The sequence below is a fragment of the Podarcis muralis genome, chromosome 4 (assembly GCF_964188315.1).
Source record: "Podarcis muralis chromosome 4, rPodMur119.hap1.1, whole genome shotgun sequence".
NCBI classification, from domain to species: Eukaryota; Metazoa; Chordata; class Lepidosauria; order Squamata; family Lacertidae; genus Podarcis; species Podarcis muralis.
In genome coordinates, this window is record NC_135658.1 from 95,543,056 (window position 1) to 95,559,284 (window position 16,229).

The window sequence follows — 16,229 nt, forward strand, 5'->3', positions numbered from 1 at the left end:
TACATTCTTCAGTCACTTCCCTTGCCTTTGTGCCCTCTCTCTTTTTGAAATACTTATCCAGAAGCAGTACTTATTATGGGAGCTTAGCTGATACTTACTTGGCTCTGTTATACAGCAGGTGGCCATCATGGTAGAGGCAATGCCTGACGTTCTTGGGGAACGTTACCTGGTGGTTGTCTCCTGTTGGCTCAGATCACACACTAAGCAATAATTGCCTGCTGTCAGGTGGCATGTCTGTGGAGATAAGGAGGCCAAAGTGAGTGTACAAAGGAGATGTTCCGTATGGGAACTTGGGTGGTAGAACCAGATGGGGCCCATTAGTAGCATGAAAAGACTGGTTTAAACCTGATGTTGACCTCCATGTTTGTGCTTCGTAATCTGAATGGACTCCCCAATTCTATGTCCTGGCCTTGACCTATAAGTCATAAGTGTTTTGGGAATTCATATTGACTGTAGCAGGCAGCATGGCAGGGGTGCCTCTGGCTGAGTTGCTGCTGCATAACGGGAAAGAGAGTGGTAAGGCAGCTGTGAGGTTGGCGCAGTGCAAGCACACTGGCAGGAGCACAGGAGTTGTAATGCACTGGGCTAGATGCTGTATGATTTTGTTGTCTTTTAACTTATTATTTTGTTATTTATATGTTGCATTCTATAGGTTTCAGTTTGTAATGCAATCAAATATAAGAAAGGAAAGCAATAAAATGCAATATTAATATTTAAACTGATGGATTGTTGTCTTCCATCTTCCACCATGCATCCACAGATATGCCATGGACCAAATTAATAAAAATGCAATATTAATACAGTGGTACCTTGGGTTACAGACGCTTCAGGTTACAGACGCTTTAGGTTACAGACTCCGCTAACCCAGAAATAGTACCTCAGATTAAGAACTTTGCTTCAGGACGAGAACAGAAATTGCGCGGCGGCGGTGTGGCGGCAGCGGGAGGCCCCGTTAGCTAAAGTGGTGCTTCAGGTTAAGAACAGTTTCAGGTTAAGAACGGACCTCCAGAACGAATTAAGTTCTTAATCCGAGGTACCACTGTATTTAAATTGATGGATTGTTGCCTTCCATCTTCCACCATGCATCCACAGATATGCCACGGACCAAAATAAGTTTTCAGGCCACAGTTTGGGAACCCTCAACCTAGAGCAAAACACTGGGGCTGGGATATCCAGTCTATTCTGCAACCGTTTCACTTGCTGTTGGTTCACTTCCGTACTGAATTCAAAGTGCTGGTTTTAACCTTTAAAAGCCTTCTTTGGACTGAGTGGCTTTCATACTGTCCTACCCACCATAAATTATAAGGATGGATTGGGTGCTGAGCCTCTTTTTATTTATTTTTAAAATATATAAGCTGCTCTTTTTTGTCAAAACACCCTCAAAGCGTTGCACTTGAAATTTAAAAACAAAACACACAAGTCATAATCAGAACAAATCATACTTAGCTTTGGGGAAATGCATCATCTGTTAGAACCAAAAACACGTAGAAATGGGATGCTTTTCACATTCTTCCTAAACGTTAAGAGAGAAGGCACTAGATATGCTTCTTAAAGGAGAGAGTTTCAGAGTTTGGATACTTCATCCATGAAGGCCATCTTCCATGTATTCACCAGCTGAACAGGATGTGGAGCAGAGCTTCCCTCTAAGTTCTCAGTAGGTTGGCAGAATCTTGTCTGAGGACAGCAAACCTTTTTTGCAAGAAGGTGTGTAGCCTGTGCTGTGGGTGTAAGTGACAGAAGGCACTCCTGCGAGGTGCAGTATTGGGTCCAGGAGCAACATTGGCCTGTAAGTCTACTTTGATGCGATAGAGCAAAATGCCCCTTGAGTATCAGCATCAGTTAGACGATGTCTGCATTCTGTCTCAGCCTAATCAACCTCATCCACTTCATCATCAATTCCAGAACACTTGCTTTAGCACCTAGCTGTTTAGTTAATGAAGTATAGAACACGATGATGATACCCAACTGCACAGCTCCAGACTATCTTGCCCCATGGCTTTGTGTGTGTGTGTTGAGCAATGTGTAATAGTATCAACTCTTGTGGAGTCCCACTTGACAGAACCCAGTGAGGAGATGAGCTTGCCTCATCAGTTATGGCTATTAAATGCCCAATGCTTACACTTTGGTGACTGAATGTAGGGATGCTCTAGTCTAGACCATGTGTTAACAAGCTGGTCCGTGGAACAAAAGTGTCCACAGGCATCATTCAGGTGGTCAGCAGTGTATCCTGTGAACCTCCCTGAGACCTGCGGTTGTAAGGCGGTATACAAATTTAATTAATAATAATAATGATGATGTCTGTGTATTTGTGGTTGAAGATGAGTGATGGCACATCCATTGCAATAAGTATTCCTAGTGATTTTTAATTGCATTTTATTGTTTCTTTTATTTCTTATGATTTAATGTATTACAATTCAAAATCTACGGCATGCAGTAAAATACAGCGTATGAGAAGTAAAATTGCAACAGGCAAACAAGTTGTCTTCTAAGACACTCAGCATTTTTCAAGTGGTCCATGCGGGGGGGGGGGGGGAGTGTTTGGGAACTACTGCTCTAGACCATTATCTTGTTGAATGTATGTATTACCCCTTATAGATCATTGTAGTGTAGGAAGGAACATAAAGGAACTGTTTATTCTTCAGGTGCTAGTTTTTCCATGAAGCGAAACTCTCAGGAAATAATAATAATACTTATTTATTAAATTTGTTAGTCTCTTTATCTTGTCCAAGGCAACCTGAAGCCATTTACAACCAACCAACCAACCAAGCCATGCCAAGAAATCGCGGGAGCTAATTAAAAAACACATCTCTATTGTGCCACAGGAATTATATCTCAATCTGTACCTCAGCATCCAAATTATTGGAAGATATGTGTTTTATATATATATGTGTTTTATATATATTTATAGGATTTCTTACTTTGATAGTAGGTCTCAGGGCAAGCTGCAACAATATAAAATAAGTTAAAACAATTAACAACAGAAAAACTGAGCGAGTCCTAAATTATACGGGTTGTATCCAATGTTAGTTTTAATTCAGAGTGCATCAATAGAAATTAATGAGCATGTCTAACTTAGATCCATTAATTTCAGTGGGCCTACTCTGAGTAAAATTTAGTTGGCTACGGCTCTGAATCTCAGCTATCAAACATCAGGCGATGCGTCCTCAGCATGCAAAGGAAACTATGCAACAAAAGTGCCAGCTGTGCTTCTGTGGGGAGCTAGTTGCACAGGTGTGCCCTCTCTGTGGCTGGGCTGCCACATCCTGAACTTCTGAAGGTGGCAGAACCACCAAGAGGGAACCCTCTGCTGATCTTAACACCCCCTCCCCCCCAAAAAAAATATAATTCTGTAGGGATGGAGACAGTCTCTCAGGTATTTTCCTACCTCATGTGTGCCGAATGTAACTTAAAAAATATAACATTGGACTCTTTTTCAAATTTAGAAGCTAAATAAATGAGGTAATGCTATAGTAAGTTGTTTGTGGCAAACCTCTTTCTAAGAAAAAATGCAATTTCCACATTGAATGTGGAGATTATAAACCGCTTGTCTAAACTCATCAGCTTTTATTTTGGCAACCTTTTTTTTTTTTTTAAGTGAAGGTTACATTACTTGGATTAATATGCACGAACAAATCTCAGTACCAACAGATGGCAGCCTGTTACCCATAACCCTGTACATGCCAGCACTACTGCTTCTGAGGGGGGGGGAAAGCTGGTGGTGTTGACTCTTTAGTCTGATTTTAAAATGTAAATTATTTCCTTCAGTATTTGCGTGCATGTTCTCATGTGTTTTCTTTCAAAGCATTCTCAAATCAGCCTGCAGTTGAATCGGTACCTGGGCATCTGGTGGTGTTTCTCGCCTCCCCGCTTCCTGCATTTCTGTTTTCTTGTAGAGGTGTCATTTTACCTTCTCAAGAAACACCATTTTCCAGGGAGATTCCTTTCTCATTGGCGTGGACGCATTGTTTTTGCACATTAGGCAAGCTGCGCTGCCTTGTCAGTCAATGCATTCCAACCAGTTTAAGACCAATAGAGCTGCTGAACTTCTGTGTGATTGGCTACAGTGGACTGGGAGGGATTTTGCTGGAAGGAAGGGCTGCAGTTGTTCACCAACAGAGTTCAGGCTGCCTTTGCTTCATCATCGAAAGGAAAATCCCCAGATAAAGCGTACGGCTTCCAGAGAGGCGGGAGAAAATAAGCAGCCGTAATTATTTCACCGGAGATTTGTTCATCGTCATGATGCAATCGAAAAGATAGGACCGCTATTGCATTAGAGTGTTTTGTTTGCGTGATTTAAGTGTCAGATAGACAGAGCAACACAAGGTACGTAGGAGGCTGGTTTTCTTTTACTGAATGTTTAAAGAGTTTGCTGCAGTATGCTGCATACCATATGTGTTGCTTAGAGGGGCAGAAAAAGAGACGCCCCCCCCATGTACAAAGAGTCTCTGTAGGATGTTTGTGTTTTATTAAGAGAATTCAGTGTGAAGCAATTCAAGTGATCCTGTCTCTCTATAGGGTGATGGGACAGATCTATTGAAAAATAACACATTTTTTTTGTGGGGAAACAAGCAGTCAATGTTTCCAAAAAGTATTGCATGTCTAAATGAATCCCAAGAACCTTGAATCTGGGAAGGGGATTAATGAACTTTGCAACAGACAGATTCGAAAGGAGTTCATGGAATAAAACATTCTGTCTTGGGGGGGGCGGGCGGGCGGATGTCAGCTTAAACTAACAGCACAACCCTGTGCCAGTTTCGTCAGAAATAAGCCCCGCTGTGTTCAATGGGGCTTACTCCCAGGTAAGCCTGTGATTGTTTTAGTTAAACTACCTGCCAAAATTTGGCAATGGCCATAATTTCTAAAAGGCATCTGTTTCTTCACAAAAGAACAGTGGAAATCGTGGCCCATTGCAATGTACGTCTCCATGATTTGATAGCAGTGATTGATTTGGAGTGTTATTTTCAAACTTGTCATGTTATTTCCAAAGTTGTCAGTACAGTAGAACCCTTATATAAAACAGAAATGGCCAGGCTAGTAATAGTTACTGCAGATATCTTATCTATATACATTTTTAATGAGAACACACAGCCAGCAGAATAATTTAATGAGGAGGTCTGGCTTTTAAAGCCGAGACATGTCAGTTTACTTGATAAGAACTAGCTACAAGCAGCAACAGAGGAGATTTATGTTGAATACTCTCACTTACGAGATTGGGGAAAGCTGCAGTTGGGATGGAAGACTCTGATTCTTCTGAATAGAAAGTTGGGTTTGGAAAGGCAGAGTTTACTGTTAATTTCACTGTCTTCTATACCCACTGTGTTCAAGAAGAAATTAATTTGCGGAAATTGGTTGTTAGTTGTTCATTTGTCTCATTTTTTTCATTCTTGACTATTGTTTTTTACTCACACATGATTTTATGATGAAGGTTTTTAAAACTGAAGCATGAAAAATACTAATTCATGATCTGTCATAGCTATTTAAGCATACAGTTCATTTCTCAAAACATTTCTCAATTAAAGGAGTTCAGACTGAGCATGCTTTCAGAGTTGAACTATAATATCGTATTTAGCTGCTACCTAACAAACTGGTATTGCAAAAGCAGAATAGTAACTGTCTGGTTTTTAGGGCATGTACTTAAAGATTTATCAAGTTGCTTCTATGCAGTGCAACATCTCTGTAATTTTAAGAAATGTTCCTATTTTGTTTCACTGAAAAATGTTGTGCCTATCTTTACAAAGTTGCACATAATTTTTAGTTAATCCAAATGCGCAAGGGATTTTTCTTGTACAGTATCTGTTAAGTGAGGAGTCGCTTAACTTCTCATTTGTCCTATCATTTACTTCCTGATATGGCAGAGTGTTGATCGGAATATAGCTGGTGCAATATAGCTGCAATTATATATCCAGTTTTCTGGGAGTAAACCTTATTGAACCCAATGAGACTTTTGGGTAGATATGTGTAGGATTGCTCTGTGATTGCCTTCATTTGTTCAGAGAGGCTTCTGGAAGGTTGATATTGATATAGGCTGCTTTTCTATTTTAGAACAGTGCCTTTTTGAAATTACTAAAAAAAAAGGGGGGGGGGAGAAAAGAATTGCCTTTAGGAATACTTAAGGAGTAATTCTACACCAGCATAAAGCAAGCTTGCCATAAAGTAAGCCAGTTTTAAAGTTACACCAGATCCAAACTCTGTTAAGCAGAGTGGGGTTGTTGCTACCAGGCCTGAGCCTGGTAGAGCAAAAACAAGCCTTTAAATAGTGTTTTAGTTACATTTCCCTTTTTCCTGGTTTGATTTATTCCGGGTTGCCAGTTCATATGACTGAGCTGAAAGGGCTTAGAATCCAGACAAAGTCCCACCACACCCCAGAACACCCCATTTTCAGGGCTTTCTCCAGTTTACGATTCACTGGATCTCAGGTAAGCTGGGATGGAGGAGATACGCTGGCATATCTCTGGCTGAGCCGAGGTTGAGGGAGTTAAGACAGTGTAGCCCAGCTGTGCCAGGAATCTCCCTTCTCAGCCAGTGATCTGCTGGATCCTAACCCACTCATCCCAGTGGATCATTTTATCATTTCCCCTGTAATTGTAGCTCCTTGTATGGCATTGTTTTTTAATTCTCCCAACTTCAGATTGCTTGTAAAGAATGTAAAGGGAGGACTACTATGCAACTCGTTGGCTAATGTTATATGTAAGCTCTGATGGATAAATTGAAACACCAAATCTACGAGTCCAAGATGAAGATAAGGTGCCACCCTAACAATAAACAAGACCTAAGTTTTTATTTGAATTCTGTTAGTGTTATCTATACGTAAGATATCTGTCACATATATCTAATATATAATTTAAATAACTTTCCATAGCCAAAACCTGATGACCTTGAGATGTTTTGGATTCTACAGCCTCCACCAACCTCTGCCAGTGTGGTCAGTAATCACGGATGATGGAAACTGCAGTTCAAAACGTCTAAAGGTTGTGGAAGACTAGTTTGGAGTGTTTCAGCATTTTACACGGCATCGTGGCAAATACCACTTTCAGTAGATATAAGAGGAAGCACGTAGTGCTAGTACTTTGGGGCTAGATTGCCAGCTCGTTTTCAGGCCCAATTCATGGTTCTCATGTTAGTGTTTTAAACCATAAACAACCTAGGCCCCAAATATATGAAAGAACACTTCCTTCTCTACAGACCCTCTTGGGGACTAAGGTCAACAGAGGGTAGTTCCTCTGCCTGCAGAGGTTTGGTGCAGTAGTGACTAGAACAGAGGGCATTCTCTGTGACAGTCACTGTGTTTTGGAACACCCTACTTACAGAGGTAGGTCTGGAATGCTCATTATACAGCTTGCGGAAAATTCTGAAGACGTACTGCATTAACTGGCTTTTGACACTCGGGGTGTATATTTTTAGGACCCACCTTGTTTTTGGTAATTGTAAGTTGTTTTAAAATGTTTTTAATACTGTTTTTTAATGTTGTAACCTGCTCTGGGACTTTGGGGGAGGGATAGGATGATGATGATGATGAAGAAGAAGATGATGATGAAGAAGAATGATGTATGGGGTGTTAGGGGAGGAGTAGCACCTCTGATCCCCACTATGCACTCAGCTCTCACCTGTGGCTCCTAGAAGCTGTCAGTATGTGACAGCGGCCACACACCAGGAAAGGCTTCAACTGGCTGGCTAAACCAGGTGTGGGTAGCTGATGGGTCTCAAACCCTTAGTGAGTTAGGGATTTCCCCTACATGCAAAGATAGGCTCCAGCAGATGGAGTGGGAAAAAGCAATAGCGGGTCCAATGGTCAAGAAGGCAGTTTTGGCACATGCCATAGAGGTTAGTGAGGGGCAGATTGGGCTCATCAACCTGAGAAGGCAGCCCATATAAGAGAAGGAAAATTCTGGTCCTAAACCTCCACCGCTTTACAGGATATCTTTGGGAGAAGAAAAGGCTAAGGAGTAAACCCTACACAAATTCAGAGTGGTGTCCCTAAGACAGTTGGATGGGGACTTACATGCCTCCTTTTGGAAAATCCTGCAGCCAAGCTGTTGCCAAACGTGTTGCTCTGGTTTCCTTTGTTGTCTGGGCAGCCCAGGACCTCCATACACAATGCTCAGGTTTGCATCCCAGGTAGGTCACTGGTGCTGCTAATGTTCACCCGTGGAGGTGCACTCCATTGTCTCTTGAGACAGATGCCAATAACAGCAGCAGCAGCAGCAGCAACAACAGCAGCAGTAATAATGGAAAGCAGACTTGGAGGAAAGCAGCCACTGTGATAGCAAATGGGAAGGAAATTGAGCATGAAGTGTGGGGATGCGCTGTAACAATAGTAGCTGGGGCACTCCCCTTGTGGAGGACACTGGGCAAGGCAAGCAAGATATAGTGCACCTGAATCATACGTTTGCAGTAGTAGCTACCTAAAACCCAAGCTTTTTTTCATTCTTCTAGTGACAGTTTTGGGTCGAGACAACCTTTATTAGGATGATGGTACTCTGTGAATTGGCCCTATGTCGCAGTACTTGGGATGCGATGGAGTTGCGTCATGCAGAATTTCCTTTTTGCATGATCCTCTGGGGATCTGACTAGTTTGGAAAAGAATTGTCTGTACATATAGGCTGGACACCACTGAGCAGGAGTCACATGCGCCTCCGTCCTTTTGCCTGAGACATCAACAACTATTTGCTTTCTAAGTTGTTTTGTGCAGTGCGTCAGCTCTCTCTGCTTGTGGCACATTGTGCTCTGGACTGCCAAGACTTGTGAATGGATAGTCCTGCTGTTAGGCAGGAAATTGTGCTAGAACGCTTGTGGCAAAAAGTCTGTGATTACCAAGGTGTGTGCCCTTCATTGGGTGGGCACTGAATGCTCTCATTGTAGAAAGCACAGCTCAAGAGAACTTGGCAGTATATTTTTAACTTCAAGTAGTGTGAGGAAAATGTGAAGTATATACATCTCTAAATATACATGTGGACACTGAGGTAAGGCATGCTAGCCTGAAAAAAACTGTTCCAGAAGTATTTAACACTCTTTGCTTTTACTCGTGATGGATGTTGCCTGAGGCCGCTAGCAGAATACATTATGTTTAGAATAGGGAAGGGTACTCCAAATGCCAGGTGCCGTATTCACCTGCAGGTATAAGAAGAATTCGTTGGCAACCATGAAGGTTTCATTTATGCACTGATATTAGAGGGAGCAGTGGCGTAGCGTGGGGGGTGCAGGGGGGGCCAGCCGCACCGGGCGCAACATCTGGGGTTAGGGCAAATCCACAGGTTAGGGGGCGCAAATCCACGGGTTAGGGGGCGCAAATTACTTGCCTTGCCCCGGGTGCTGACAACCCACGCTACGCCACTGAGAGGGAGTGATGGTGGAAATTGGTATGGTTTGCTATTGCATGTTATCGTGTTGACTCTTGGGGCATGATCCGGTTCCACTGATTTTAATGGGAATATTAACCATGCGTTTAAATAACTTGCACTGAAATCAATAGATGCTTAAAATCTTTGGTCTGGCAAGACTTTGGCCTTTTGATTTATATCTCATTAGTGCATTAGCTTTTTTGGAAAACGAAGAAGAAGAAAAGTTTGGATTTGATATCCCGCCTTTCACTCCCTTTAAGGAGTCTCAAAGCGGCTAACATTCTCCTTTCCCTTCCTCCCCCACAACAAACACTCTGTGAGGTGAGTGGGGCTGAGAGACTTCAGAGAAGTGTAACTTGTGTATATGCCCTATTGAATTTAATGGGGCTTATGTGCACCTACATTCAATCAATCAATCAATCAATCAATCAATCCAATCAATTAATTAACAGCCCTTCAGCCCAAGGATCATTGGGCGTTTACAGTATAAAAACACAAAAATACATTTAATATAAAGATACTAGTTGGAGTTGTTGTTGTAGTAGTTGTTGTTGTTGTTAGGTGGTATTTGCTGATGTGGTATTTGAATTTAGAATACAATATATGGATACTTAAGAATGACATTGATATAATAAAACTACTATTAAGCAGAGAGGACAGTCTCGTGCAAAAATAAGATTTGAAATTTGCCTTATGTCCTCGAATTCCGCAAACATCCATCTGGTAATTGGTAAATAACAGCATATCTACAATTTGAGTTCCTGCATGAATTAATTAATATCCGCATATCATCTCTTTGATATACTGTGCTCTGCTGTTGCTCCCTTGAGTGTATTGATCTTAATTGCCATTCTTTTGCTAATTTAATTTTAGCTTCTGATGGTAAATTCTTTCCTGTGTTCCCTTCACTCCTTCCTATTACCTGGGGTGAAGCACGAATTAACCTTACATATGTACCCATTCAAAACATGTTTCAATAGTTGACAAGGGATGCAGACCATTATATACATTTTGTAATTTAATAACCACGCATATTAAAACCCCAATATATAAAATCCCATTGATTTCAATTGGGTTTATTGGCTTGGAGAATTTGTGGATACTTTACACTCTGATCCTAATCCTAACTGTGATTACACGGAAAATAATTTCCAATAATTTTGGCAGGTCTTACTTCCTAGGAAGTGTGTTTATACTGAAGTCTTTGGTTTTTATTTATCTCCCGGCTCAGTTGAAATATTACCTTCTTGATGGTTGAGCCAATTCATCACAATGGGATTTCACACCACCAAAAAACCTCCCTATGTCCAAATCCTATGAGAATTATGAAGTACTGCTGACATTAACAGCAGAAACCAGATTCTGTGGGGACTTACTAGATAGTAGCTAAGCAGTTTGAACTCTCCCACGTGACTGGGATGAAGAAACAGGGCTCAAGGGAGTTGAGATCTGGAGATGGCACACACACACTGTATATTTAAAGCACATGACTTACCTCAAAGAATCCTGGAAACAGTAGTTTAACCATTGCAGAGCTACAATTTCCAGCATTTAGTTCCTAGACTTCTTTGGGGGGAGTCATGTGCTTTCAATGTGCATTAAACATGTGGTGTGTACACAGCCAGAGAGGCAGCTCCCGCCCAGCAAAGGTAACCTTTAAATCAGACCTCATCGTAAAGGTGTCCTATAGAATCTTTCCACTTTCAGAGCTGTTGCAAGTTTGCATTTGCTAACATAGCATACGCCTACTTACTCTTTTAACTTGCTTTTGTGGCATCAGGAAAGACACCCTCATTTAAGCAATGTGCCTTTTTGCAGCGAGTTACTAATGGCTTTGAAACTAACCAGACTGGCCTGATCACTTTCCACTTGCAAGAGTTGTTATCCATTACATCTTGCCTGGGCTTGACCGACAAACCCACAGGCAGAGTAGACCTAAGGCAGCAGATTTTATTAAAGATTTCACAAACTGCTTCCAAATCCTTGCTTGAAATTGAAATCCTAGTGTGACGTAGGTTTGGAAGCGGTCCTGGTTAGGGCTGGCCTTAAGTTGCATGGCATTGGCAAGCTTTGGTTATTGCAAATCACAGAAGGGAGGGATGAAGCTGCTGCGCGTGAGGGGGACGGGGCAGAACAAGGACTGCACAAACTTGTGGAACATTCCCAATCATTTGTCGATTAGGTGGGCATGACACGTGAACCAGTATGGTAAGCTAAACGTAATTGGCCATAACCGGTTGGCTTTTCAAAGCGCATCCCAACAAAGAATGGATGTCTCTCTGCAGTGAATTCAGTGTACAAGCAAGCCCCTATACACATTGTAGTGACTTCGAAGTTCTTTAACTTTTACCTTAATATGTGTGTATTCTTATTTTGGCCTACTCTTAGGCGAGTTATCTTAGAAGCATAGAATTGGAAGGGAAGAATCATAGAATTGAAGGGGACTCCAAATGTCATCTCGTCCAACCCGCTGCAATACAGGAATCTCATCTAGGGATACCTCAGTTGGTAGAGCATGAGACTGCTCATCTCAGGGTTGTGGGGTCAAACCCTACATTGGGCAAAAGATTCCTGCATTGCAGAGGGTCGGACTAGATGATCCTCACGGTCCCTCCCAACTCTTTCATTCTATGATCGTGTCTTCTGTTCTTAACATTAGATACACCGCAGATTCTTTGAGATTTGTTTCTGATGAGTTGTTTAGAACAGCTTCACACTTCATGCCATACCTGCGTTTGCTGCCCACTTTCTCAAGCAGGTATAATTTGTGGACTTGTAATGCTGAATGCACACCAGAAGGGGACCTCCAGCCAGCTAGAGCTGTTAGCATGTGCAGACGGCTGTTGGTGTGCATCTGCCCTTCACACTTAACGTGTGTTAGTCAAGACACGGGTGTAATGCTAGTGTAGCCCCAACAAGTACAGAAGTTTATTTTATGTGCATTTGACGGGGTTGACCAGTTTTAGATCATTTCTGAATGAAGCAGAGAAAATCATAACAAAAAGGAAGAGAGTAATGATGCTAAGAATTGTGTAAGAAGAAAAAGGTGTTGCTGGACTCCCACAGGGATCTCCAAGCAGTTTTGTGTGGATATTGAAAAGCATGGGGGATAAAATGGAGCATTTAGGATCCCCGTGGCATAATTGCCGCAGAGGAGAGCATCCGTCTCCCAGCACAACTGTTTTGCAAATGACTGTCCCAAGTAGGGAGAAGAACCACTTTGGTGCTGTACTGCCTGCCCCTGAGAGGGTGGAGTTGCCACGGAAGTGACTTTAAGAAGCTGGTCAGACTAATGGTCCATCTAGTTCAGTATTGTTTATCTGCCTGGAAGTAACTTCCTAGGTTTTCAGATAGTACTCTTTTCCAGCCCTACCTGGGGCCCCTTGGATGTGCTCTGTTGCTAAGCCATGTTGTTGTTGTTTAGTCGTTTAGTTGTGTCCGACTCTTCGTGACCCCATGGACCAGAGCATGCCAGGCACTCCTGTCTTCCACTGCCTCCCGCAGTTTGGTCAAACTCATGCTGGTAGCTTCGAGAACACTGTCCAACCATCTCGTCCTCTGTCGTCCCCTTCTCCTTGTGCCCTCCATCTTTCTCAACATCAGGGTCTTTTCTAGGGAGTCTTCTCTTCTCATGAGGTGGCCAAAGTACTGGAGCCTCAGCTTCACGATCTGTCCTTCCAGTGAGCACTCAGGGCTGATTTCCTTCAGAATGGATAGGTTTGATCTTCTTGCAGTCCATGGGACTCTCAAGAGTCTCCTCCAGCACCATAATTCAAAAGCATCAAAGGCCATGGCTAAGCCATGACCACTCCGCAAAGTCCGAAGACCCTCAGACTTGCTCTTCCCAGCTCACCTGGTAGAACGTTGCAGCTGATGTGAGGGTCTGCAAAGCCCTGAATCCTTCAGACCCTTTTGAAGGGTCTGCTGCAGCCCATGGTCTGCATCACCATACAGAGGAGCACGATAACCCACCACACCCAGGAAGGTCCCAGCGTCCTAGGGAGAGGTACAGCCGCCCTGTCCTGTTGCTTAAGGACCAGTTCAAGGATTTACCCATGATGGGAAGGGAGATGATGTTGGCAGAACAACAACCTGTGATGAATCCTCACTGCCATTATCGGGGCACAAGGGGTGCCTTCTCTTGTCACAACAGATTTCAAAATACATTAACTAAGCTGACCCAATACACAATTATCCAGCCTTGCATAAAGGAATTCTTTTCTGGAGAGTTTTTGCCGTTGTAGCAACATGGGCCCTCCTTCCTTCGCAGCTGGTGGTAGATTTTTCGTCCCGCTTTCCCACATGGCCTGAACGCCACCAGTGCTATTATAATATAAAGCCAGCTTTGAAGTAAACCCAATAGATTTTCTTAATAAGCTCATTGCTATCCTGTAAATAGCACATTAAAAAACCCCAGCCTACCTTATAGTGGCTAGTGGATCAGTGGATCAGATTAAGTAATCCTGGCAAGGAAGATGTGGTTCATTTTAATGAAATTGTTACTTGTAGGTGAACATTATAAATAAAAAAACAAATAAACAAAGCTTGATGAGCCTTGCAAAATAATTCCATCCATTTGATTCCTAGTACACTTTTCCCTACATTCTGTGGTGCCAGTCACGATGTTTTGCAATGAAATCTATTTAGGGTTACAGACTTTGTCTCTCCTAAGAGATGAGGAACGCTATTTTTTTCCTGGAAGAAGGCACATTCAGAGAAGGCCTTTACCTCCTGAGGAAATGAGGACAGACTGCTTGGAGATAGCTGCTAAATAATGCAAACTAGGACTGCAGCCCTAAACACTGAGCATGCATAGGATTGCCTTGTGAGTAGTAAAATGATGAACTGGAAACTGTTATAGAGCCTTCTGAATAGAAAGCATGTTCATCTGCATTATGCTAGGACTAGAATGATCAGTAATTTGTTTTATATTTTTAATTTTTAAATATGTAGCTAGCCCCAAGATACTGTATTTTTCGCCCTATAGGACGCACTTTCCCCCCTCCAAAAATGAAGGGGAAATGTGTGTGCGTCCTATCGCGCCGGGCTCCCGAGGGCTGCGCAGAGCTGCCTGCATTCTGAAGCCTGGGGCGCACTGAAGAGTGCGCCCAGGCTTCGCGCAGCTCTCCGCAAGCCTGGGGAGACTGGCACGACTTCCCGCCGGGCTCCCTAGGCTTGCGGATAGCAGGCTGTTCTCGGGGCTGGGGTCAGGGGGGAAAAACCTAGGTGCGTCCTATGGGCCCAAAAATACGGTAAATATCAAGTAACAGTGGAAAATGCTCATTTGTGTTAGCAGGTCTGAGGTGGAAAAAACCTTACAACTGATACTGATAGTGAAAGTGACTAGTTAATAATAATAAAAAAAGAACGAGTGTTTCCTGCAAAACTTGTGTTTGTCATTTAAGGATGAAGAGATTAGCTCATTGTGCAGTTTGTGCTATATTTCCTTTACATATCCTTGGCTTTAAAAATCTGTGGCACATTGTAAGAAGCAGCTAACGCCATAAAGCTACTTAGATAGGGCGAAAAACAACAGGTAATTTGAAAGTTGTTTGAATAAGATTTCTGCTTTATTTTCACAGGTCCATGCATTGTAAGTGCCTTTCTGAAGTCACTCGTAGAAGAAACAATTCGTCTGCTTTTTTCCAGAACGATTTCTCTGCCAGCTCTTACCTTATGTGTCATCTGCAGCAGTTTGCCAGCCACTTGATGCAAAACTGACTCCTGCATTTACAGAGCCTGAGGAAAATATTAGTTTGGGCATGAAAACTGCTGAATGTGTAGCTCTTTCCGTGTAATCAATGCCAACAAAGAGGACACAGTGGGCTAAAAGGTTGTTGAGGAATGCCATTGCATGAAAATAAAACTTGCTTAACAAAACGGTGTCAACAAAACCATCGAGGGACTCACATTTTCTACAGCCAGAAATGCTACCGAGCATGAATATTGTGCAGCCAAAAGTCTACAAGTGGCACATATTGATTGATGATTGACATGCTTGCTGATAAATAGTTGTCTCATTCAGCTTCGTGCGCATTGGACTCTCTGAAGCATTTATTACATCATTGCTGCAAGGAGCTATTCACATTGAAAGGGTTTCCCTGAGTTGTTGGAATTCATAACTCGAGGTGATTTCATTAACAGCAACTCTCAAAATCTAAATCAATTGTACACCATGGCTTTGAATGTTGCTCCTGTAAGAGATACAAAATGGCTGACATTAGAAGTGTGCAGGCAGTTTCAGAGAGGAACTTGTTCACGCTCTGATGAGGAATGTAAATTTGCACATCCACCCAAAAGCTGCCAGGTTGAAAATGGAAGAGTTATTGCCTGCTTCGATTCCCTAAAGGTAAGAACTAAACATTCTGTGTCTTGTTTATGGCAAGAAATAATGGTTTATTAAGTAATTTTAAAGATACTGCTGCTGTTAATAGTTGCAGTGTAAATTAGATACAAATTATGGTTTGTATTAACAGCAGCTTAGAATCCAGACTACGATGTGAGCTTCCAAACGTACAGGAGGCAAACCATGGATTGGAACTTCCCTCTTTTTGTTTCCCAACCTCTCTCTATACCCAGCTTAATTAAATTCACTGCTGTCTGTGTTTCAAAAGTCTGGTCTGGATAGAACAGCAGGCTATGGTGTTCCACAGACTAGGACAGGCATAGGCAAACTCGGCCCTCCAGATGTTTTCCCATCCCATCATCCCTGACCACTGGTCCTGCTAGTTAGGGTTGATGGAAGTTGTAGTCCCAAGACATCTGGAGGGCTGAGTTTGCCTGTGCCTGGACTAGGAAGTCAAGGAGGGAATAGGAGAATGGAGGCGGGTGAAGGGGAACACATGAGCCTGAAACTATTAACGAAAGCCAAACATGGGTTTTCCATTGCAT

General features: G+C 42.5%; 1 protein-coding gene and 1 long non-coding RNA gene across 13 annotated transcripts in view; both read left to right on the plus strand.

The window, feature by feature from the left end:
• Positions 1-16,229, plus strand: part of LOC144327554 (uncharacterized) — a 98,083-nt gene that overhangs the window by 22,948 nt on the left and 58,906 nt on the right. The gene's annotated exons all lie outside the window — the stretch shown is intronic.
• MBNL2 (muscleblind like splicing regulator 2) overlaps positions 1-16,229 on the plus strand; it is an 81,119-nt gene that overhangs the window by 5,984 nt on the left and 58,906 nt on the right. For 10 of the 12 annotated variants that reach the window (XM_028728319.2, XM_077927728.1, XM_028728325.2 and 7 more), the window contains exon 2: positions 14,921-15,687. In XM_028728319.2, coding sequence (XP_028584152.2) covers positions 15,514-15,687 — 174 coding nt within the window. In that variant the 5' untranslated portion in view covers positions 14,921-15,513. Of the gene's footprint in view, positions 1-4,092; positions 4,324-14,920; positions 15,688-16,229 lie in introns of those variants that run through there. The other 2 variants (XM_028728322.2, XM_028728320.2) reach the window with 2 other exon arrangements.